Source organism: Bos javanicus, chromosome 22 (genome assembly GCF_032452875.1).
Source record: "Bos javanicus breed banteng chromosome 22, ARS-OSU_banteng_1.0, whole genome shotgun sequence".
NCBI lineage: Eukaryota > Metazoa > Chordata > Mammalia > Artiodactyla > Bovidae > Bos > Bos javanicus.
This window is the reverse complement of record NC_083889.1, coordinates 58,656,457-58,680,479: the sequence shown is the minus strand read 5'-3', so window position 1 is coordinate 58,680,479 and position 24,023 is coordinate 58,656,457. Positions and strand designations below refer to the sequence as shown.

General features: G+C 56.9%; 1 protein-coding gene and 1 long non-coding RNA gene across 2 annotated transcripts in view; both read right to left on the bottom strand.

The window, feature by feature from the left end:
- Positions 1-1,627: 1,627 nt before the first annotated feature.
- Positions 1,628-12,577, bottom strand: LOC133235578 (uncharacterized). Its single transcript, XR_009732597.1, has 3 exons — positions 4,953-12,577; positions 4,335-4,560; positions 1,628-2,858 (listed from the first exon to the last, which is right to left on the bottom strand). It is a non-coding gene; the product is annotated as an uncharacterized LOC133235578 (long non-coding RNA).
- Positions 12,578-16,683: 4,106 nt separating this feature from the next.
- NUP210 (nucleoporin 210) overlaps positions 16,684-24,023 on the bottom strand; it is a 90,624-nt gene continuing 83,284 nt past the window's right edge. The window contains exons 35-40 of the mRNA XM_061397248.1: positions 23,277-23,423; positions 21,575-21,825; positions 20,124-20,340; positions 19,419-19,514; positions 19,254-19,337; positions 16,684-18,060 (exon numbers count right to left, since the gene is read on the bottom strand). Of these exons, the coding sequence (XP_061253232.1) occupies positions 17,960-18,060; positions 19,254-19,337; positions 19,419-19,514; positions 20,124-20,340; positions 21,575-21,825; positions 23,277-23,423 (896 nt within the window). The 3' untranslated portion in view covers positions 16,684-17,959. The remainder of the gene's footprint in view (positions 18,061-19,253; positions 19,338-19,418; positions 19,515-20,123; positions 20,341-21,574; positions 21,826-23,276; positions 23,424-24,023) is intronic.

Genomic DNA, 24,023 nt, shown 5'->3' with positions numbered 1-24,023 from the left:
GTGGGGGGGTCTTTTGATCATCACAGTGACTGGATTCACTCTGGTATTCAGTGCAGTAAAGTTTCATCTAACGAAAGCTGCTCCATTCAAATTGCCAAAAAGAGCAAAGTTGGAGGGGCACGCTGAATGAGCTCAAGCTTCACTGTGAGGCGACAGCGATCAGAGCAAGCGGCCCCGGGCAAGGCTGGACAAAAAGGCCAACAGAAGAGAGGAGAGGGCAAAAAGAGACCCCCACACATGTGGTCAACTGGTCTTAACAAAGATACCAAGAAGCCTAATAAGGGGAAGGATAGTCTTCCAACAAATACTGCGGGCACAATTGGATATCCACATGCAAAAAAATGAAAGCTCACACTTGCAGCATCTACAAAAATTAACTGGGGACAGAGCATGAACCTAAATGTGAGACTTAAGTATATATACCTTCTAGGGAAAAAGACCCAGGAGAAAGTCATAATGGCCTAGAGTTTGGCAAAGATTTCTTAAGTATGACACCAAAAGCATGAACTCTAAAAGAATAAAAAAGCAAGACATTGGACTTCATCATGATGAAAAAAAAAAAGAAACACTGTTAACAGTCTTTCCCATCTTTTGATTGGACTGTTTGTTTTCCTGATATCGAGTTGCCTATTTACGATGGAATATTACTGAGCCATAAAAAGAACAAATTTGAGGTGGATTGTTCCAGTGAGGGGGATGAGCCTAGAGCCTGTTATACAGAGTGAAGTAAGTCAGAAAGAGAAAGACAGAGTATATTAATGCATATATGTGGTATCTAGAGAAACGGTATTGATGAGCCTATTTACAGGGCAGGAGTGGAGACAGAGGCGTGGCAACCGCTCGTGCACTCTGGGGAGGGAGAGGGTGGGGCGAGTGGGGAGCGCGGCGTCAGCACGTATGCACAGCAAGTAGGCACAGCGCGTGTGGGGCGGAGAGCTGGTGGGAAGCTGCTCTGTGATGACCCGGAGGGGAGGGATGGCGGAGGTGGGGAGGCTCACGAGGGAAGGGGAATGTGTGTAGTTGTGGCTGATTCGAGTTGTTGTGTGGCAGAAACCAATGCAACATTGTAAAAAAAAAAAATTTTTTTTAAAGACACTTAAGGGGACGTTCCTGGCAGTTCAGTAGTGAGAGGCCTCCTCGCCTCCACTGCAGGAGGTTCGGGTCTGGTCCCTGGTCAGGGAACTAAGAGCCCACATGCTGTGTGAAGAGCCCTGCATCCTGGTAGACGTGCCTCAGGTCACGGCGATGGGCCCGGCTCCCAGTCACCGCCCTGGGTGGGGACGTGTTGGTTAGCGCTGCGCCTTCTCTGACCCGGAGTCAGAGTCGGTCAGTCAGGGCCCCCCGGCTGTAGTCCTGCTGCTTCTCAGTCCTCACCTGGCACCACAGAACTAACCGCTGCTGGCTCTTCAAGACTGCTTTCCCTTGGAGTTTCCTTTGAAAAGGAAATCCTCTACTTAAACAAACAAACAAAAAAAAACACTGTTAAGAAAAAGAAAAGTATGGGAACAAATATTCACAAAATGTACATTCAACAAAGAACTTGTGAGTAGACTGTATAAAGAACACTTACAACTTAATAATAAGACAAACAACCCAATTAAAAATGGGGAAAAGATTTGAACAGACATTTTACCAAAGAAGATATATTAATGGCAAATAACCACATAAAAATATGCTCAGCTTCATTACTTGCTCGGGACATGGAAATCAAAATCATAATGACTTATCTATGAAACCAAAACCATCAGGAGGGCTTCCCATGTGGGACAGTGGTAAAGAACCCACCTGCCAATTCTTCAAAGGACAAGAAATTGTCAAATCAGTCAAGAAATTGAAATGACAACCCTCCGAACAGGAGAAAATTTTTGTGAGTCATACATTTGATGAGACTTTTGTTTCTAGAATAAGTAACTTTTTTCACTCAACAATCTAAAAAGACAACCCAGTGTAAAATGGGCAAAAGCTCTAAATAGACATTTCTCAAAAAAATATAATAAGCACATGAAAAGATGCTTGACATCATTAGTGATCAGGGAAATGCAAATCGAAACCAAGCTGACATACCACTTCACCCTTACTAGGTTAGCTAAAATTAAAAATACAGAAAATAATAAGCGTTGGCAAGGATGTTGAGAAAGTGGACGCTCATACATAGCTGGGGGGAATCTAAAATAGTACAGCTGCTTTGCGAAATAGCCTGGCAGTTCCTCAGACATTTAAGCACTTATATGATCCAGAAATTCTATTCCTAGATGTATAGCCAAGAGAATTGAAAACATACATCCTCGCAAAAACTTGTACACAAATGTCATAACAGCATTGAGCAAAAATATGGAAACAAGTCTCCATCAACTGACTGATACAAAGCGGTCTATCCACACAATGAATACCTCAGTTCAGTCCAGTTCAGTCGCTCAGTTGTGTCCGACTCTCTGCGACCCCATGAATCGCAGCACGCCAGGCCTCCCTGTCCATCACCAACTGCCGGAGTTCACTCAGACTCACGTCCATCGAGTCAGTGATGCCATCCAGCCATCTCATCCTCTGTCGTCCCCTTCTCCTCCTGCCCCCAATCCCTCCCAGCATCAGAGTCTTTTCCAATGAGTCAACTCTTCACGTGAGGTGGCCAAAGGACTGGAGTTTCAGCTTTAGCATCATTCCTTCCAAAGAAATCCCAGGGCTGATCTCCTTCAGAATGGACTGGTTGGGTCTCCTTGCAGTCCAAGGGACTCTCAAGAGTCTTCTCCAACACCACAGTTCAAAAGCATCAATTCTTCGGTGCTCAGCCTTCTTCACAGTCCAACTCTCACATCCATACATGACCACAGGAAAAACCACAGCCTTGACTAGACGGACCTCTGTTGACAAAGTAATGAATATTTACTTGTTAATAAAAAAAGAATACAATACTGACACCTGCTATATGGACGAGCCCTGAAAACATGATGCTAAGCAGAAGAAGCCAGTCACAGAGGAGCAGCTATTGCAGGGCTCCATTTACACGGAAGGTCCAGAATGGATAAATCCACAGAGAGAGAAACCGGCCAGCGGCAGCTGAGGGGAGGGGCTGGGTGACCGGTGGGTAGATGAAGATTTCTTTATGGGGTAATGAAAACACTCCAAAATTGACTGTAAAACTCTGTGAATGTGCTGAAAAGCATTGACTCGTACACTTTAAAAGGGAGAATTGTATAGTATGTTAATTATGTCTCACTGAAGCTATTAAAAGGAAAAACACTCCACCATATCTGGTAGCACGGCTTTAATTAAGAAGTCTGACCGCTCTTCCCGAGTCTTATCTGAAGCGGGGCGATGCGGGTGGGTGGCCGGGAGGTGGGTAACCAGCTTCTCCAGGCTCAGCATGCAGCCCCGCTAGGAGCTCCCCACCCCGCCGGGTTGGGGCCTCTCTCGAGGCTCTTCCTGCTGCTGTGTTTAAAAGACGGTCTTCAGTTTGATGGAGCTCCGGGACGACGTGCGCTAAGCCTGTCACGGCTGGGGTGGCAGCGACACACACGCCTCGGAGAACGCGCTCCTCTGAAGACAGCTGGGACTCGAACCCTCCTCCACTCTCACACGCACAATTCCAAACTCAGGGGTTTGTCCCACAGTAAACCCACTCATGAGCTCCAAGGCATCATGGACAGTGCCTTTCATGGAATGTCTGTGGCCTCAACCAAGGTTGTTCTCTACAGACCAGCAAGGGCGACCTTCAGGATAAAGGAAGTGATGAGGGTCAGGCACACGGCAGGCGTGGGTTTCTCCCAGCAGCGCCAAAACACGAAGGAGCATGCAGAAGCGTGCGCTTGAGTTTGTATAGACTCTTTCCACAAGGATGCGCTCCAGATAATGCCAAAGGTAGGCACCGCTGGATTTTTTATACCTCCTCACGTATATTTTACCTTTTATATAACGACATCATCCTAGGGGTGGAGAGAAGGCTGACTCTATAGCCTTTTGTACAGTTCAGATATTGTCTTCCATGCATGTATCACCTTTTCAAAGTATAGCCATAATAATAAGGAACAAAGAATCTCCAGGCCCTGTTTCCTCTGCACGGCTCTCCACGGCTTGCCTGGATGCCTTCTGATCCCCGAACCACCCCCCTGCCAGGAACTGCCACCCAGAGGCGCTCAGCAAGCATCTGATGAAGGAGTGGCAGAGAGAGGCAGCCCCCACCCCGAACCAGCACAGCAGTCCTCCCGGAGTATGTGGGCAGGAGGGTGTGCCCCGCCAGGGCTTGGTGCGGCTCTCAGACACCCCGAACCCACTGGCAAGAAGCAGGCACCAGTCAACCACGGGGAGGGCTCTCCCCTCTCGCCCCTGCACACACTCACCTCTGACTCTGTCTTCATACTCCAGCTCACTGGCTCTTTGTTGAGGAAGTACAGACAAGTGGTGAACCGTACAGACAGACAGACAAAAAATGGCAGAAAGAGCCAGGACTTAGAACTCCTGCTTGGCCACCCACTTGCTGATAAGCCCTGGACCACCATCTTCGGCTCTTGAGCGTCACTTAACTCATCCATGAATGGAAGGACGAACCCTTCTTTCCAGGCAGCTCTAAGGACAAATAAAGGTCATATGTGGAAACAGAGACAGTGCTGGGGCCCCTCCCCCACTCCCTAATCCCTGCCTCGGGGATTTATCAGCTTTCGCAAAGACCAGGCTGGAACAGAGACGCTGTTAAACAATAAACATTATTAGAAAACTAAGTATGTGTGTTGAAAATATACAGTTATTCACTAGGCAAACAGAGACAGAAGGCATAATTTTCAAAGCAGTTGAGGGGGGGAAATGAAATAGATACTTTGATCAATTTAAAAATGTAACACAATGAAATCATGATGAGTTAAAATAAGATGGCCAAGTAAGTCTAAACAAACAGTACAATAAAGGTTAATGTCTTCCACTCTCCTATCAAAAGGCAGAGACTCGGGCGGGAGGGTGCTTACCTGGTGGTTCAGTGGGTAAGACTCCAAGCTTCCACTGCAGGGGGCGTGGGTTTGATCCCTGGTCCAGGAAATAAGGTCCTACACGATGTATGGCTTGGCCAAAAAATAATAAAAAGGGCAGAGACTCAAACAGGACTCCCAAGAGGTCCAGGAGCACAAGTTTACGAGAGTTAAGGTGTCTCAGGAGCTCCCTGGGGATTGGAGTCTCTGCTGACCACCTCCCCGCCACCTCACCTGTCCTGATGCTCCACGTTGCTAATCCTCAGAGATGGCCATCAAGCCCCTCTCTTTCTGAGTAGCTGAGGAGCAATTTGTGGTTCTTCTAGATAAAGCTGCTTGGTGATTAAAGTCACTGTATCAATCGCCTTGTTTCTGCAAATCAGGAAGGATCGTCATTCCTCGGTCGTCTCACCTTGCAGGAGCAGGTGGCTGGTCTGGAGCTGGTCCTGCAACATTGCTCCTTGCAGTGACTCAGAGCACCTGTGCACAACTGCCACGGAACTGAAGCCCTTCCCCGCATTTCTCACCCCCAGTGCCAGGCTCCTGGCGCCTGCGTGCACAGAACTGAATATCAGGACGTGGGCCTGCTCCTCCACACGCCTTTGGTCCACTGTCTGCGGGACCTGTATGGCAGACATTGACCTGCCCTTTAAAGAAGGGGAAGACCATCAGAAAAAGGAGTCTTTAGCGTTAGATCCTTAGCACTGGACCTTGTCTGCATTAGCAATCCTTATCAGGAATGGGACGGCCCAGAGAGGTGGACTGACTTGTCTGAGGACACACAGCAGAGAGTGAGCTGGTTGGATGGCATCACCAACTCTGTGGACGTGAATCTGAGCAAACCGGGAGACAGCGAAGGACAGTGGAGTCTGGCGTGCTGCAGTCCACGGGGTCGCAAAGAGCCAGACACAACTTAGCCCCTGAACAGCACACGGCATGCTAACTGCAGCCCAACCCCACGGAACCCTCAATTTGGCCATTCAGATGCGGCCTTCATGATGGCCACCATTAAAGAGTCTACAAATATTAAGTGCTACACTGTTCGTGGGAATAGCCACTGTGGAAAATGGTACGGAGGTTCCTCAGAAAACTAAAAACAGCGTTTCCAATTAACCCAGCAATCGTGATCCTAGACATATATCCCGAAAAACTTCAATTTGAAAAGATACATACATATACAGATGCACCCCTATGTTCACAGCTGCGCTGTTTACAACAGCCAGAACACGGAAACAAGCTAAATGTCCATGGAATGGATAAAGAAGATGTGACATGTGTACACACACACATACATGCAATCGAATGATACCCAGCCACCAGAAAATGAAGTAATGCCCCAGAGATGATCATACTAAGCAAAGCAAATCAGACAAGAGAAAGACACACGCCACATGGTATCAGCACATGCGGAGTTTAACGCACAACACACATGAGCCTGTCTGTGAAACAGCAGCAGACGCGGACGCGGTGAACAGACGCGCGGCTGCCGAGGGGAGAAGAGGGAGGGATCGGGAGCTCGGGATTCGCAGAGGCAAACTGTTATACACGGCACAGATAAACACCACGGGCCTCCTGCCGAGCGCAGGGACCCATTCAATATCCTGTGATGATGCCTAACAGGAAAGAATATGAGAAAGAATATATACGTATGGATGACTGAAGCATTTGCTGTACAGAAGAAATTAACATAAAACACTGTGAATCAACTATACTCCAATAAAAAAATGTTTAATGCTGCCTTCATGAATTTTGCTGTTACTGGGTATACATGAAACACGTATTTAATTTTTTTCTTTACTGTTTTAAACAAAAATACTTTTAGGGGCGTTCCCTGGTGGCCTCGTGGTGAGGATTTGGTTCGTTCACTACAGAGGCCTGGGCTTCCCTGCAGTAAAGACCACATCTGCCAGTGCAGGAGACTCGGGAGATGTGAATCCGATCCTGGGTCAGGAAGATCCCCCGGAGCAGGAAACGGCAACCCACTGCAGTATTCCTGCCCAGGAAGTCCCATGGACAGAGGAGCCCGGTGGCCCACAGTCCAGGGGGTCGAAAAGAGTCTGACATGACAGAGCGCACACCCAGCGGGGCGTTGAAGACCCGTCAGCAGCTCCTTCACACGGTCAGGACTGAAGGGTAACCGGCCTGCCCCCAGGGTGAGTGATGCACTTCGGCCCACACCTCCTCGGGCAGGCCAGGACCCCCCAGGGCTGTCTGCACCTCCCAGCCTCTGCCTTTCCACCTGTAAAGTGGGGATAGGAACAGCTGCTGATGCTGGCGCCCCCGGCAGTCAATGGCCCTGTGAGGGCGGCAGGGACTCTCACCCCCTGCCTCTGAAGGAAGCGGGAGGGCTCTGACAAGCCTCCGCCTGGGAGGATGCGCCCAGGTGGTCACCGCATCCACCGTCCCCCTTACAGACAGGCTGAGGGGGGCACTGCGGCCCTGAGACAAGGCCACCTGCTTAGCCACGGGGCAGAGCATCGGTAGCCGGGAGGCTGTCGGGGGCCCAGCAGAGTTTTGCAGATGGGGGTCGGGGGGTGGAGGACAGAGGAAAAGACATACTAACGTGTCAAAATGAATAAATGTTCAACTAAGTGTCCACAGAACAGAACCTCAGTCGACTAGTCCACGGCATCTCCACTCATTGCCGTGTCATTATATAGAAATTCTATTTAATGAGGCACGTGGGTGCCTTTTAATCTGTTTGCTGTGACGTGGAGTGGAGGCGCCCACACAAGGCCTAGGGCGAGGCTTAAAATAGCCCAGCCACGAGAAGGAGGGGGTGGCCAAAGTGCCCTCACTCATTCATTCTTTCCTTCATTCATTCATTCAGCAAGCGCTGAGCCCCGGGGGGCCAGCAGAGCCCGCGTGAGGGACCCAGACGCCGCCTCTGGGAGCCTCTCCTACAGCTGACTCTGCCCCCATCCGCCCCCCGAGGCCCACAGCGGGCAGGGCAGGCCTGACGTCACGGACTCTCGCCGCCAGCTGCAGAGCGGTGTGCACACCCAGCCCCACCTCCTGGCCCCCCGTGCCCCTCCTGGGCACACAGCATCCCCTGAGACCCTCTCCCGGCTCCTCGTGAGTGCACACGTGGTGGAAGCCCCTTCCAGAGGGCTGCAAGGAAGCCCGTTACAGATTCCTAGGGCTCTGACTGCATCTGTAATTAGGAGAGCACAGTGGTTCTAATTTTAACATCACTCCCACTACTCCGACCGCCTCCCCTCCCTGTCGTTTCTGGGAGGGATGCAGCCTGAGATCTAGTCTGTGACTTGCGATGAGTCATCTTTTGGAGAATTCTCCATACAGCGAGTGGCTCAAACCTCTTGTTCTGGGGTCCCTGACAGACACCTTCCCCACTGAGCTGCAAGCCCACCCATTTTAGTGCCTGGGCCAGCATGCAGGTTGGAGCCCTCGGCCCTGTTAACCCTGATCCTTAGAAAGAAATCCAACCACTTCCCCAGGCCAGCCAAGCCTCCATCAGGCTGATGAATCACTCCCCCCCACACACAGCTCCTCCCCCGAGCGTAGGACTGCCAGATAAAATAGAGGTTCCCAGTAAAATCGGAATTTCAGATAACAACAAGTGACTTAGGCAACGTTTGGAATACACTTATATTAAAAAATCCTTTTAACCAAACCAGTCAATCCTAAAGGAAATCAATCCTGAATATTCATTGGAAGGATTGATGCTGAAGCTCCAATACTTTGGCCACCTGGTGCGAAGAGCTGACTCATTGGAAAAGACCCTGATGCTGGGAAAGATCGAAGGCAGGAGGAGAAGGGGACGACAGAGGGATGAGCTGGTTGGATGTCTTCATTGACTCAATGGACATGAGTTTGAGCAAACTCTGGGACATAGAGAACAACAGGGAGTCCGGGCGTGCCGCAGTCCATGGGGTCACAAAGTCGGACACGGCTGAGCAACTGGACAACAGCAGCAAAAATCTTTTGCTGTTCAGGTCTTTAACTGGGTGCCCTGCATCCTCGTTCGCTAAAACCTGGGACCCGACTCCAGCCACGGGGCCCCTGCTCTGTCCCACAGTCAGGCCCAGAGCGCTCCTACCTCAGGGCCTCTGCACACGCTGTTCCTCCGGCCGGAACACTCCTTCCCTGTCTCTGCCGATTCCTTGGCTCTGAGATCTCGACTCAAACGTCGCTGCAGAAAAGTCTTCTCTGACCACCAAACGGAAGCAGGGTCCCCTCCGCCATCATCCTGTCCCCTCCCATCTTGTCTGGTATTTCTCGGGGTACTTACCACTATCTCTGCAACCGTGTTATCTGTTTATGCTTTTTCCGTCTCCCCCACTACAGTGCCAGCTCAACGAGAGAAGCCAAGCCTGCCAGGCAGAGGGCCAGGCACATGCCTGTCTGTTGGCTGTTGAATATTCACAAGCAACCCTGCAGGAGAGGGCGGCCCTCACCGCCGCTGAGGAAGCTGAGGCTCGAGGCAGTGGGCCACCTGGCCTTGGGCTCCAGCTGGCCGCTTACACGCCAGGAACGCTTCCCAGTACTTTCCATGGATTCCCTCATTTAATCTCACATCCGCTCGAACGATGGAAGCACCTCTGTGGGCTCCATTTGCGGGGTAAGGAAACGGAGGCACAGATCGGATTGCTTGCAGTAAAACAGCACGTGGGAAGTGGAGTCAGAATCTGGACCCAGGCTTTCTGACTTCAGAGCCCGCTCCTAGAAAACAGTGGCCTGGTCCAGCCTTTGACTTCACTCGCTTCAATGTTTACAGCAGACCCACAGAAGCCCTGTCCGAGCCACACCACCTCAGCCCCCTCCTGACCTCGGTGATGCTCTTCCCTGGAACCGCCGCTGTCTGTTCAACTCAGACACACGGACACACCCACCCCCCACCTCCTGGTTCCCTCTGGTCATCTTTGCAAGGGCTGTCCCCTCCTCTTGGCGACCCTTGCCAGATTAGGAGTTTGGGATTAACATTGAATCCAGGGAACTCTACTCAACGTTCTGCAATACCCTACATGGAAAAAGAATCCGAAAAAGAGTGGGTATGTGTGTAACTGAATCACTGTGCTGTACACCTGAAGCCAACATAACCTTGTAAATCAACTAAACGCCAATATAAAATAAAGTTAAAAACAAAACCCTTGGGAAGAAAGCAGGGCAAATTGAAAGCAAATCGAGTCAGCAATCAGCAGAGGGGCTACAGGTGAGGCTGCGGTGTTTGGCACTTTAATGAACTCTGATTACCCTGTAATTAGAGAAGTGCACGAGTCACCCGGGGGGCTTGTTGAACTGCAGGCCCTGACGCAGCAGGGCTGGGGTGCAGCCTGAGAGTCTGCATTTTCTCACAGGCTCCTGGGGGGCACCCACGCTGTCCATCTGAGGACCAGAGTCTGAGCAGCGAGGCTGTAGGGTGTTGCGGGAGAAGGATGGGGAGGAAGAGGAGAAGGATGGGAAGTGGGGGGAGGCCGGGGGGGGGGTGGGGAGGAGGAGGGGGATGGGGAGGGGTGCAGGAGGAGAAGAGGAAGAAGGGAAACTGCAGAAGAGAGGAGAGTCCTGCCCTGGAGCAGGGAGTCAGGCCGGCAGAGAAGGCAGACGACAAGAGCAGCAGGGCAGGCTGACGGATCAGCCCAGGCTGCCGGGAGCATCGCCCCACTTGGGGTGGGAGGAGCCGAGGCAGCTCAGGTGTTCTGAGTCGGGCAGGAACGCGGAGCGGCTGGCGCTGCCCTTCAGGGCCTCACTGTGCCATGCCATGCCGGTTAAATCAGGCCGCGGTTGGCAGAGGAACCGGCCCGCTGGGCTGCCCAGCGCACCGCCCCCCGCCACCGCTGGGGCCTCTGCAGTTCCGTCTCCCACCTGCCAAGAGCAGGGCGGCCCCAGGGTGGCAGCTGTGCTCCCTGGGGATGCGGCTGCGGCGGGCAGGCGGGCAGGCAGGGCCCAGGCCTGGGGTCTGCTCCCTTGCTGGACCCACAGGCTTTTGGAGCTGGGGCATCTAATCAAAGCCGAGGGGGATGCTGAGGCCCAGGGAGGGGAAGGTCCTGGCTGGACAGTCAGGACCGGAAGTCTGGGGGAGCCTGGCTAAAGGGCCAAGGGGCAGAGGTGAGGTGAGGGCACGTGTTTCCCCCAAACACGTCCCGTCCACTCTCCTTGGGTGGAGCAGTCATCCTGCCAACTGTCCCCGGGGGACTCCACTCACACATACAGTGACCCCAGGGTGCCCCTCCGAGCAGCCGCTGGCCACAATACGCCCACTCAGGCACCTGCCATACGAGGGGCAGGCTCCCCACCGCACACAGCGGGGCTCGCAGCTCTAGGCACGCTCCCTCAGAGCCTCTCGATAAAACTCAGTGCCCGCAGGCTTTCCAAGGTGACACCTGCGGTGTTTCATCCTTGGTTTAAAGGTATACTTTTATGAGTAGGACACAGAGCATATTAAGCACTTTACAGGTTGAGATACAATGAGGATTGACCCATAATCAGAACATTTTATACCATGACTTGATATAATAGCTTTTAACTGTCATATGAAATAAGCTACTCAGAATCTGAAATTATGTAAAATTGTACTGAAAGTGGGCTTCATCCGTTTTGTCACTCAAAAAGTGAGAAACTTAAAAAAAGTAAGAGTCCAGTTAGATTGGGAAGAATTAACTTAAGAAGTTAATTAACTGACTTCTCTCCAGGTCCTGAATTCAGAACATCTCAACCCAGCCATGCACGCCCCTGGGGAATGCCACAGGCCTGGGGGACGCAGGAGGCCTTGTTTGAATGCACTGGCCCATCACCCCAAATCGGCACTTCCCTGCACCCCCTAGTTTGGGAGCTGAGAGCTTTTTATACCCAGAACAATAGGCCATAACTCTGTCCCAAATGGGTGAGGATATGAATCCAGGCCCCAGCATTCCTTCCCACTGCTCAACACTGCCCTCAGAGGACGCTGGGAGTTTCCGATATGCCTGGTCACTCAGCCATGTCCGACTCTTTGCGATCCTTTGGATTATAGCCCGCCAGGCCCCTCTGTCCATGGAATTCTCCAGGCAAGAACACTGGAGTGGGTTGCCATTTCCTATCCCAAAAGCAGCTTGTGACCTGCGGCTCATACCAGCCCCTCTGACGATGTCCCACGCCTGGTTCTGACTACCCTCCTCCTAGGAGCCTCCTCCAACCCAGCTGCATCCCTCCCCTGAGGCTGCCGCACGCCCACCCACAGGAGCAGCTCTGCGCCTTGCTGGGTCTCCCCCTGCCCCACCGAGAGAAGCCTTGTCTGACTCATCCCTCCAACTCCCACCCTCCCAGCTCCTGGGGAAGCAGAGCGTTGACAAAGGCTGCCAGAATCTCCTGGAGGTGGTAACAGCACCTTACCCCTCCCGGCTCAGGGAACAAAATTACCAGCTTGACAGCCGACAGGAGTCTGCCTCCAACTTGGGCGCCTTGATCATTTTCCTTTGATTTAGACCATGAGCTCCTGTTCTCCTCCCCCACAGGGGCGCGAATGGCGTTTCCGTGGTTCCTGAAAATAAAGTATTATGTTTACACAAACACCCTACCTCTGTCTATCAATGCCCTCCACCTGGACCCAGTGGGCAGCAGGGGCAGGAAGTGGGGCCTACATCTTCTGCATTTGAAGATGCTTCGGTCCCAAACCTATACTTTTGAAGAAAAAAAAAAAGACACACTCCAGCACACAAAACATCCTTCATCCAGTGCCTCTGTCTTTGTCAGCTGCCAAAGAGAAGCTGATCCTTTCACGTCTGGTTATGAGTGAGCTAAAACTAGTCCTTTCCTGCCTCTGAAATGAGTGGCTTGGGAGTAGGTTAGTGGGAAAGGCGGGACTCCTCACTTCTGTTGATACCGGCTGATGGGCCGTGGCTGCCAGAACGCTGGACTGTAGGGAGTCCAAGGCGGAGTCCTGCCTGAGCAAGAAAGAGAGTTCTGGGAGTGATCAGCAACGTCTGCCAGGGACACAAGAAGGGGCTGGGGGCAGGCACGTGCCAGAATGCTTACTGTTTATGGAGAATCTCAGAGACTGAAAGCTGGTGCCCTGAGAGCAGGTTTCTTTGGCCCCCACAAGTTGGTTTTTCTAAAAAATACATATATATTTAAACGTTATTACCAATATGTATACACTGGAAGGTTTTACCTCCCCCGAGCTGGAATTTCAGAGTCTCTAGAAAACCAGAAGAACGGGCCTGCAGGGCTCTGCTCCCACCTGGCAGGTGAGCCCAGTGGGCAAGGCCATCCACCCTCAGCCCCGCACTCTCGGGGCCACGTGCTGGGCTGTCCCGTGGTTTGTGAGCCTGCACCTGCCTGTGATTTGACTCCATCGGCCTGGTGAGCGGCAGCAGGGACTCCGGCGGGGAAGCTTTCACGGCCCCCAGGAGAGCGAGGACGGTTGCCTCCAACCCCCAGGGAGACGAAGCTAGAGCAGCTCACAGTTACTGAGCGCCACGCGCTTGCTCGCCAGCACGCTGGGGGGCCAGCAGAGCAGCTCCTGGAAGCCACACAGCGCATCTGCCGCTTTGCAGATGGGGGCACTGAGGCTCCGGGAGGTGACAGGGCGTCCTCAAGGCCATGGCCGCCCGCTGGTGAGCGGCAGAGGCAGGCAGCCTGCGGTGGCCGGGCCCGTGCCTCGGGCCCTGGGCTGCTGCCCTTGGCCTCCCGACACGCCCCGCTCCGTGGAGAAGGACCCAAGGGGCAAGCCACCGCCACCCCGAGGCGACGGTCCCTGGGAACCACGGAGCAATGGGAACACGGGCTGCCACCTCCCAGTGCTTGCAGTCGTCTCCATTTGCTTTCAGCAAATACTCCCCACGTGAAAGCGGTCACCTCATGAGTCTGCTGATGAAATCCTCCCCGCGGGAGTTTCTGTGCACCACTTAACATACAGCATAAAACCCAACAAGATAACAGACGATCCCCAAACGCACGGCTCTGGCTTTGTTTTCTTCCCGTCTCTCTCTTTAACCGAGATCGCTCACCTCATGTGACATTAAAATTGGGGCTCCAGACGGGCTCCTTGAGGGTTAGTCGTGGGGGAAAGGCCCCCGCCATCCACCAATGAGTCCTTGTGTCCTGGGTGGCTACTCCGGGTGGAGGAGGAGCAACCTTGACCGTCAGGAGAAGGGCCTGGTGTACACCAGGGGGGGCCCCCCCGCTAGTCCCTTCCTGTCTCTGGACCTCAGTTTTCCCATCTGCACGATAAGGCAGTTGAACAAGAAAAAGTACAACCCATGATTGTTCTCTGTTAATGCCCTTGACTCTTGACCCCTCCTCTCACACGGTGACTTTGCAGCGCCCCCCAGCCAAGGTAGCCTGTCCCCGAGCCTTGATTCTAGATTCAGATTCATGACTCGCTTTGTTCAAGAGGCTGGAGAGCAGCGGCTCGCAGCCCAGCCCCGGGGGTGCTGTGTGCCCCCACCTCCTCTCTTGGTTCTGGTCGTCACCTGGCCCACTGGGGTGATGAGAGAACAGAAGCCCAAGGAGGAGAAAACCAGAGCTCCGGGGAGGAGGGCCCTGCGTGGTTAGCCTCCACAGCACCTGCCTGAGTGCCTGGTCGGGGCGCTGACGCGGGGCACGCTTCCCACTCCTGTCAAGGCCACCAGGAAGGCCTGTCAAGCTCCAGGCAGAGCCCAGGAGCGAACGGGCTGAAGGGAGGGGTCCGAGGCCACAGCCGCGTCACTCAGACTCTGAGACAAGCGGCAGAAAGCCGCCCCTCAGGGTTCGGCCAGAAGGGAATTCATGCCGTGCTCTGTAGCAGGTCACCTACTGCTGAGTAATGCTCCTGACAAACCGTCCCCAGCGTCGGTGAGCTTGTAACTGCCATCACTCACGCCCAGGGCCAGGCGGCCGGGGGTAGGGATGCGTGTCTCTGGTGCCCTGGGCCCCCCTGTGATTCTGTCAACGGCAGAAGCACACGGAGGGTCAGGGGAACTGGTGAGGCCTCTAAGCCCAGGCTCTGAATGGACACGTGGTCACCTCCACCCACATGGCCAAAGCAAGTCACGTGACCTCCACGGCGGCGGGGTCACGCGTTCAGCCTCGGGGGAGGTGCAGGGAGGCGGAGGGCTGGGAGGAACGTGCAGCCCACGTACCACCTGTTACCCTGGTGCCACCGCGGGCTGGCGGGTAGGGAGGCCCCCAGGTGTTAGGAAGGCTGCTCTGCAGACGGGGGAACACGAGCCCCCTCCCACCGCAGACGGTGGGCCTGCACCTCAGCCACCTCATCTGTAAACCCCGTGCCTTTCCCACCCACCTGGACGCCCAGGCTGTGGTGTGTCTCAGAGCTGGTGTCTCAGACCTTGAGATGTAACATGTCTAATACGGCCCCCTCCCCGCCCCCAACACACACAGACACAGAGAAACAGGAGGAGACAGAGAGAAACAGAGTTATTTTTTTGGCCAAACTTAGGAATTCTAGAGGGGAAAAAACCCTATATGCAATACTATATTTTTAGCACGAAATGGTGCTGAAAGCATTTTTTGGCACCCTTGAGAGAGTGAAAGTTGCTTGGTTAGCTCGGGAACAGAAAACGGAGGCAAGTCACCGGGTTTTGTCAACGCCCTCGCCTCCGGCCGCGTCTGGCTGTTTCCAGTAGCACGTGCTTTAAGATGACGGTGACGTCCGGGGAGAAGAAAGCCCAGACCTCTCGGCCATAGGCCCGGGTGTCCATCCAGCTCTGTCAGGGGTCAGAGTGCCTGAGATGAGCAAAGGGAGGAAGACGCAGCGATCAGGGAGGAGACCAGCTGGGAGCTCTGTCAGGGGTCAGAGTGCCTGAGATGAGCAAAGGGAGGAAGACGCAGCGATCAGGGAGGAGACCAGCTGGGAGCTCTGTCAGGGGTCAGAGTGCCTGAGATGAGCAAAGGGAGGAAGACGCAGTGATCAGGGAGGAGACCAGCTGGGCAGACCCTGACACCTCTCCATTTTCATCTGAAAGAAGTTGAGGGGGTCAACATCCAGACCTCCAGTCAACCCTGAAGGAATACCATACATGATCGTTTCCTGAAGGAACAATCATCCGTGGCCCTTGCCTCCAGGGGCTGGGAAGGGTCATGGACACAGACTCTGGCCAACAGGTAAGGTGGGAGCTGTTTGCTGAGGAGCCTTCCACAAGAGAAGCCTTCAGTCCTTAGAAAGAGACAGGGAGGGTTTGTCTCTGTGCTGCTTCTTCTGGACGCTGCCATGTCCAGTCGTGATGTGACACCTGGATCCTGGCAGCCACCTTGTGCCACTGAGGGCCGTGCCTGAGGGCTGTGCTGACTTGTACTGAGTGCTGCGTGCCAGGCGGGCCCTGTGCTGAGCATGTGTGCGTGTGTGAGTCACTCAATTGTGTCCAACTCTTTGCAACCCCATAGACTGTAGCCCGCCAACCTCCCCTGTCCATGGGATTCTCTGGACGATCTCTCTAGAGGAGATTCTCCATTCTCCTCTGTCCTGGGTCTCCCACATTGCAGGCACCTTCTTTACCGTCTGAGCCACCAGGGGCATATGGTATCATTACATGCTTTCTAGGTATTCCTGTGGACCAGACTGTGGAGACACACCAGGTCTGCTCCCATCCTCGAGGCTGGACCAGCCAGGGTGGGGCAGTGGGGTTGATGATGGTCACAGAGATCCCTCAGAGGGGAGGGAGGCCTGGGTGTGCAGCCAGAGAAGAGGCCCATAGAACAGACCCGCTCCCCACATTCACACAACGGGAAGTGGCAACGCCAGCCTGGGTGGGCTCCGGGCAGGACGCAGGGGACTCCGGTAATAATCACACTCGTGTTAAGAAATTAAATCGAGCTTTATTAAATAAACCAGGTAGAAATGCGCCTATTTACATCCAAGTTGTCAGTTTGAGCTCAAGTAATATGCCAAGGCACAATTCTTCCTGTCTCTAGCTTTAAAAAAATAAATTGCATGGTCCAGCCCCGAAGGACTGAGGCAGATTCAGGCATACGGCTCAGGTTCAAAGCTGGAGGCCCCACGGCAGGGTCCACGCACGCCGGGCTCTGGGGCTTCCTGGGGGCGGCCCGGCTCCCTGGCCACGGGAGGGCTGCGTCCTGGAGGTCTCAGCTGCCGCATGGACGAGGGCTGGGTGGGAGGCTGTTTTCCGAGCTGCCTCTTCCCTGGCCCGTCTGGGGAGCTGCCTTGAGGGAGCCTGTCCCGCAGGGCGGTGGAGGCTCAGATCGGCAAGGTGCTTCGTACAGAAGGAGGGGCAGAGAACGCGGGCCTGTGCGTGGGCAGAGGACTGAGCACACGGGCGGTGCCTGGCTCCAGGTCAAGGACGCCTCCCTGATTCCGACTCTGAAGCCCCTGTGCTGATAGTGAAGCCGGGACAGGCAGGACGGGCTGTCCCCTGGGGCGGAGGCCAAGTTCACCGCCGGGGAAAACAAAGAACCAGAGAGGACACTGTCCGTTCACAGCGGCCCTCGGTGGGGGCAGGAGGAAAGGCTCCCAGCTCCGGGAGTTTCAGGAGCCCCTGAGGCTGATCTGGACGCCCTGGCCCAGTCCTGAGGCTCCTCGGGTAGCCCTGGGGTGGCCCCGGTCACTCGCGACCATTTGCTCCAATCATTTCCCAGTAGGAGCCGGACGGGGGAAATGTCGGGTTTCCAGAGAGAAAAGAACTGACACAAATAAAAAACATCACTGACAAAGTCCTTTCCCTGAGAACACCGCTGTCACAGCATCTACAGAGCCCTGGTCCACAGACAGCCGCCTGCTCTAAGTCCTGAGAACGGTGCGATTCTAGAGACTCCAAAATAATAAAAGCTGCGTGTGCTTCAAGAAACCCCAGACAACAGGTCGAGGAGGGAGCCAAAGTCTTCGCCTCTGCAAGACTCAGTAAAACAAAACAATAAAAACAAAACAAAACAAAAACCCCAAACAACAAACTTAAGTTCCTACATGTAAGACTGAGCTCGTGGGCACAGCCTAGACTCCAGTTACGGCAGGGGCGGTGCTGATGGTGGCAGTGGCGGCCGGGGCCGGGGCTCGCTCCAGGCTGGACCCGGCAGGCCTATCCCTGGGGGCGGTGGGGTCCAGGGTCTCGGCCCGCTGCCTAGTGGGACGGGTACCATGGGCTCCACAGCCCTGAGGCGGGGCTGCTTCGGCGGGCAGGAGGGAGTGCATTGAAAGGTGGTGGCGATGAGGCAGCAAAATCTAGGTGGGAAGAGAGACGCTGTCAGCTGAAGGGAGACCTCGACGCCCCTGGATCCCGCAGGCCCACGCCAGACGATGGTCAGGAAGTGGCCCAGGCTCCCGGGCTGGTAGGCGGGCTCCACAGGGGCCTGCCGAGCTGCACAGGCAGAGGCCTGGGCCACAGCCTGACCTCCCAGAGCACACAGCCTGCCGGGCAGAGACTCAGAATCCCAGGACCACGTCCCATCCGGGGGCACTCGGGGAAAGGGGCCTGTCCATCTGGGCAGTGAAAGCTATAGGAACAGACTCCAAAGTGTGTGGGTGGAAGGGTCTGGGGTGCTCAGGAGGCAAGGCGAAGCCCCCGGCACGACTTCCGCAAAACAGGGAGGCGTGTGCTGGGGGATGCGGGTTGCAGGGCGAGCGCCCACTGCAGGACAGCTGATCAACAGGACAACGACAGTAAGTAACAGGACGACTCTGTGGTCAGAGTCGACACAGGGAAGCGAGCTGCTGAGCAGTCCACGGCCTCCCCTGGGCGTCACAGGCCTGAGAGCTAGCCTGGACAAGGGCTGTGATTCTGGGGTCCAGGACACGTGGAAGGTCTGGTTACCCAGCAACGTGCATCTATACAGAAAGCTGTGTCCTCTTCCAAGAAACTCACAGGCCCCTTGAAGCCAGGCCATGCCCCGTGTAGGTCAGTAGACACCCCCTCAAGGGTTCTTTGTGTAGAGGAGGGAACCCTTAAAAGGGAATAGGGAGACACAGGGCCGCCATGTACAGCGGCGCAGGTTGCACACTGCACAGCCCCAGGGGACGCCACTCGCGGGGTCACCAGGGCCTCAGGACCGCAGAGACAGCTGGACTATGAAGAGGAGTGAGTCATGCGATTCTTCTCTGAGCATCATCTCCTCGAGACCGCCCAAACCCTCACCTCTGAGTCAGCCCATCCGCCCCTTGCTGAGAGCCCTAGGAAGCGGCGCCTGTGTGCTCCGGCAGACCCAGGGTCCCTGGCCCCAGCCCCTCTGCCTTGCCTGGTCTGCCCCAGGGAAAGCTCTCCTTGCCCAGGACTGACGTCCACCAGCTCCCGTTCCCCGGCCAGCGCCCGGACCTGCCCTCTGGGGCTCACACCCCAGCTGCAACTCACGCCCGGGGCAGGGCCTCGTGAGACCCGGGGTCCCCCCAACCCTGGACCGCTCCGCGGGGCGGCTACTCACAGTGAGGGCTGTGCTGAGGGCTGGCTCTCGGGGAGAGGGCTGGCGTGGCGGGGGGCTCCTGGGGCGCGCAGACTGCGTGGTAGGCTGAGAGAGGCACGGGCGGCTATTAGAGTGGGGGCGGGGACAGCAGGGCAGATGGAGGGGGACGCGGAGCGCCCAGCTCACCTATGATCGTGGCCGCTGTCCCAGCCAGCAGGGCGAAGAGCGTGAAGAACATGGCCTGGTAGGAGTCCAGGACGCGCTGGAAGAGCCCGGCGCCGTCTGCAGCCCAGGACACAGTCACCAATGAGCCCACAGAGCCCCGAGTACTGTGCCCGCACTCTGGGGGAGGGGCCGGGCCTGAGCCCAGTCAGCCCAGGGCCCGCCCCGTCCATCTCCTGAGTCCACCCCGTGGGCCCGGGGCCCGCCCTGTCCATCTCCTGAGCCCACCCCCTGGGCCCGGGGCCCGCCCTGTCCATCTCCTGAGCCCACCCCCTGGGCCCAGGGCCTGCCCCGTCCATCTCCTGAACCCACCCCCTGGGCCCAGGGCCTGCCCCGTCCATCTCTGGCTGCTTGACCCCCCCCAGGCTGGGCCCAGGACCCTGCCTCCTGGAGCAGGGAGGAGGCTCAGCTTCCGCCCCTTCAGGGGCGTGCTGCCCCGAAAGCCAAGGCCGTGCTCAAGGGGTACAATTCAGTCACATTTAACAAGACCTCCGGCTGCCCTGTGAGTGCAGATGGGGGTGAGGGGAGTGAAGCCCGCCTGCCAGTGACTCGGTCACTCGCTCCGGGGGGCACGTGCGTTTCTGCTCCTCCCACCCCCAGATTCCCGGTTCCGCTCCTGGCTGGACCACGCTGGCCGCCCTCCCCCCGGGGCCCTGTGCCGTGACTCACGAGCACCCGGGCCTCGGCGGTCCATTACGAAGGCCACGGTGACTGGGATGGTGACAGCCTGGTCAGTGCTGGGGCTGGAGAAGGTCAGGGTGGTGGACAGAGGGCCCTGGCTGCCGGCCGCGGGGTCGGAGATGCCGACTGTGTAGGTGACGAAGCTCGGCAGCCCCAGCGACTTCTCCTTCACGAAGGCCAGCACAGCCGGGGACCCCGACTTCACCTGGGACAGACATCAGAGCTGAGGATGTGAACGCCGGCTCAGTCGTGTCTGACTCTCCGTGACCCCGGGACTGTAGTCCGCCAGGCTCCTCTGTCCATGGGATTCTCCAGGCGAGAATACTGGAGTGGGTTGCCATGCCCTCCTGCAGGGGATCTTCCCGACCTAGGGATCGAACCTGCATCTCTTGCATCTCATGCATCGGCAGGTGGGTTCTTTACCACTGCACCACCTGGGGAGCGCCAGGGCTGAGGGGCGCACCCCCACTTCTTCCTGACACTCATGGTGCCCTGCTAGCTGGGCATATCCAGCCGACAGGCACGCAACCAACAGAGTCAGAGGAGCACGCTGTCTAGGCCGGGTGTTTTTTAAAAGGACAAATCAGTACCACGGAATTCTAATCAACAGCTCCTTTTAAATAACGCTGCGCTACGTGAGCCATCCCCAAACTCACTTCCCGAGGGGGCAGCCGGAGCTCTGTCATTGGGCTGTCAGATGCCAGCAGCCCAGCCCAGGGCCCGGCAGGTGCTCCCCCGTCAGCAGCCAATTCATCTCTGCCTCACTCTGCAGCCAAGGCTGCTGCAGCGAGACCAGAGAAGGCCGAGGAGACGCCGGCGAGCCCTGCACACGGCGCCCCGAGCTCCTCCACCCTGCCGGGCCCCGGAACCCCTGTCCTACACCGCCCTTCGGCACACAGGGTGGCCCAGGCCCAGAGCTGGGGACCCGCTGTCGGCAGGCGTGCAGGATCTGCGATAGGTGAGGGCTCAGCTGCTCGCCCTGCTCTCGGTCACCACGCGTCCTGCCCTGAACTCACTCGTGGACACGTGACGTGCTTACTAGCACGTGCTGCGGAGGAAAGGAGCAGCCACGCCCCTCACACAATCATACGGGCCGACAGACAGGCCCGGAAAGACAGAGGCAGGAGGAGAGGGGGCGACAGAGGAGGAGGTGGTCGGATGGCATCACTGACTCAGTGGACATGACTTTGAGCAAGCTCTGGGAGACAGTGAAGGACAGGGAAGCCTGGCGTGCTGCGGTCCACGGGGTCACTGAGTCGGATACGACTTAATAACTGAACAACAATAGACAGGGATTCTGCTCTGGGGAAAAAGAATGGTCAAGATCGTTCAGCTCTGTGCTCATTTCCAGGAGAGGCGGCCCAGGACTTCACGGCTGCAGCTGGTCCTGCCCGCCTCCCCCTCCCAGGGGCCTTGGCTCCCGCCTGCTCAGGGCTCACCTCCAGGTGCTCCAGAACCTCCATGGCGCCAAAGACCTTCACCTCGGAGCTGGTGTAGTGGTTGCTCAGGAGGATTTCGGCCTGGTCGGCGTAAAGCCCCGGGCTGAAGGGCACCTCGGCCCCGACCTGCTCCGCCGGGGAGGGGCTGCCCGGGAGGCTCGCTGTGACCAGCAGCGCCGTCCGCTTCAGGCTGAGGTGCTTCAGCTGCCGCTCCGTCAGCGGGAGCATCGTCACGGAGCACAGGTACCGGCCTGCAGAGACAGGGCCACTGTTCCGCCCGGGGCCCTCCCCACCCAGGCCCTGCCGCCGCCCCTTCCCCCTGGAGGCGCCCGGGTAAGGCATGCCGTCCTCCAGGGGCCTCCTGGGAAGGCCCTCTTCAGTGTCCCCGCCCGCCCTGGGCCCCCTTTCTGGGCCCAGAGCTCTCGAGTATCCTGGAATCCTCCGTTCACGGACTCCCCTGGGGCAGGAACGCCAGGTCCATGTGTGAGTCTCGGGGCCCCACCAGGCTGGCTCAGGGCGGGGGTGAGGGACGGGTGAACCAACACCATGGCCCAGCGCTGGCCCCACGCCCGGTGGGGCTGACCCCTCCACAGCCGGCACCCCAGGTGCTGCAGGAGGTCCCACGGCCGCCTGGCTGGGACTGTTTGGGGTCCACGCCTGGCCCACAGCAGGTGCCTGGGCTGAGTGGCCACTGCTGAGGGGGCCTTGGGAGGCTCGGTGAGCGGGGACCAGGGCGCCTGGGATGGGTCACCCCGTGCTCCTGCCAGCCAGGCGCCTCGAGGCCAGTCCCTTCCTTTCCTCCTCCCCCACTGCCACCAGCTGGGAGCCCCCAGCGAGTCGGCATCCTGGCTGACTCTTTGTCCTTCAAGTCGGGGTAACACTGACCCCGTGTGGGGCCATGCAGGTGAATCCACAGGGCCTGGGACAGCTGAGGGCCTACTCTGTGCTAGGCCCGACTCGGTCCTGCACACAGCATGCCCACAGGTGCACCCTGGATCCCAGACGGCAGCCAGAGGGACAGACATGGAGTGGACAGAGGAGGGCCTCGCCTCGGCCTGCAGCCACACTCGCTGGGTGACGCCGGGCCGTGCGTCCTCAGGAAGAGCTGAGCGACGCACTGCACGCCCGGCCACCGAGACTCTCACGACAACACTGACTCGAGCCGGGCGCCGAGCAGGCTCGTCACGGGGACCCTCCTGAGCTGTCGCTTGCTCCCGTGACGGCGGCCCTCCTCTCAGAGCCACCCCATGGGGCCGGCCGCCAACTCCCCGGCTCCGGTCAGCAGGTCTGTGGAGCAGCTCCACTCCAGAAACACCCAGGACTCTAAGAGTGAATAAGGGCCCTGCCTCTGCGGAGCCCCCTGCCAGAGCCTCATCATGCTGGCGGTGCAGGGCACCACCCTTCCTTCCCAGGTCTTGAAGGCAGCAGCCCCCAAGCTCTGAGCTGAGAAGACCAGGAAAGGCCTTGGACCAGGTTTCTCAGCTCGGAAGCACGTCCTCTCCCCGGGTGGAGGCAGCCACTGGGGGAGGAACGCGAACCCTCCCGGAGGTCGCAGTGACCCAGACGCCAGGATGACCACATTCGTCCCCAGGACAGGCTCCTGACAGACACGAGCCCCACAGAGAGACCACCATCGTGAGCCAGACACACCACAGACACACCCAGCGTGCAGGTCATGTCCCCTCCAGACCCACAGGCTCACCCAGGGCGGCGTCAAACTCGGGCTCCGCGGTAAAGACCTCTCGTGCCGGGAAGTCGAAGACGTCCTGCTTGAACTGCAGCTGGCAGCCGAGGAGGGCTTCTGGGCGCAGGGCCGCAATGCCTTCCGCCTGGCCGGGGGAGCACTCGCCTGCACACGGGGGAGCAGTGAGAGGTGCCACACCCAGGCCCCCGGCCCCCGCCTCAGCCCTCGCCTGCAGAGCCCAGCACAGAACGCCAGAGCAGACCACGCGGGGGCCGGCTGCTCCGAGAACCAGACCTGCGCCACAGCCCTCTTGACGACCACAGCTTATGAAGGCTGAGGGAACGGGCCATGTCAGCATTTGCTCAGAGCCTGCATCCAGAGAGCATCCAGAGGCTGGGCAGCTGGGTCTGCCCCTGACAGCACGTGTGCGTGTACATGTGCTCAGCCGTGTCTGACTCTCTGCGACCCCGTGGACTGTAGCCCACCAGGCTCCTCTGTCCATGGGGATTCTCCAGGCAAGAACATTGGAGTGGGTTGCCCAGCCCTCCTCCAGGGGACCTTTTGGACCCAGGAATCGAACACTCGACTCCTGAGTTTCCTGCATTGACAGGCGGGTTCTTTACCACTGAGCCACCAGGGGAAATGGGCAATTCACCCCTGGACACCGGTTCCCCACTGGCACCCTGAGCGCTATTCCTGCCCAGGTGCCTTGGAGTGGGGAGAGGCCGCCACGACGCAGCAAAGCTGCCGCAGATTGACAGCACT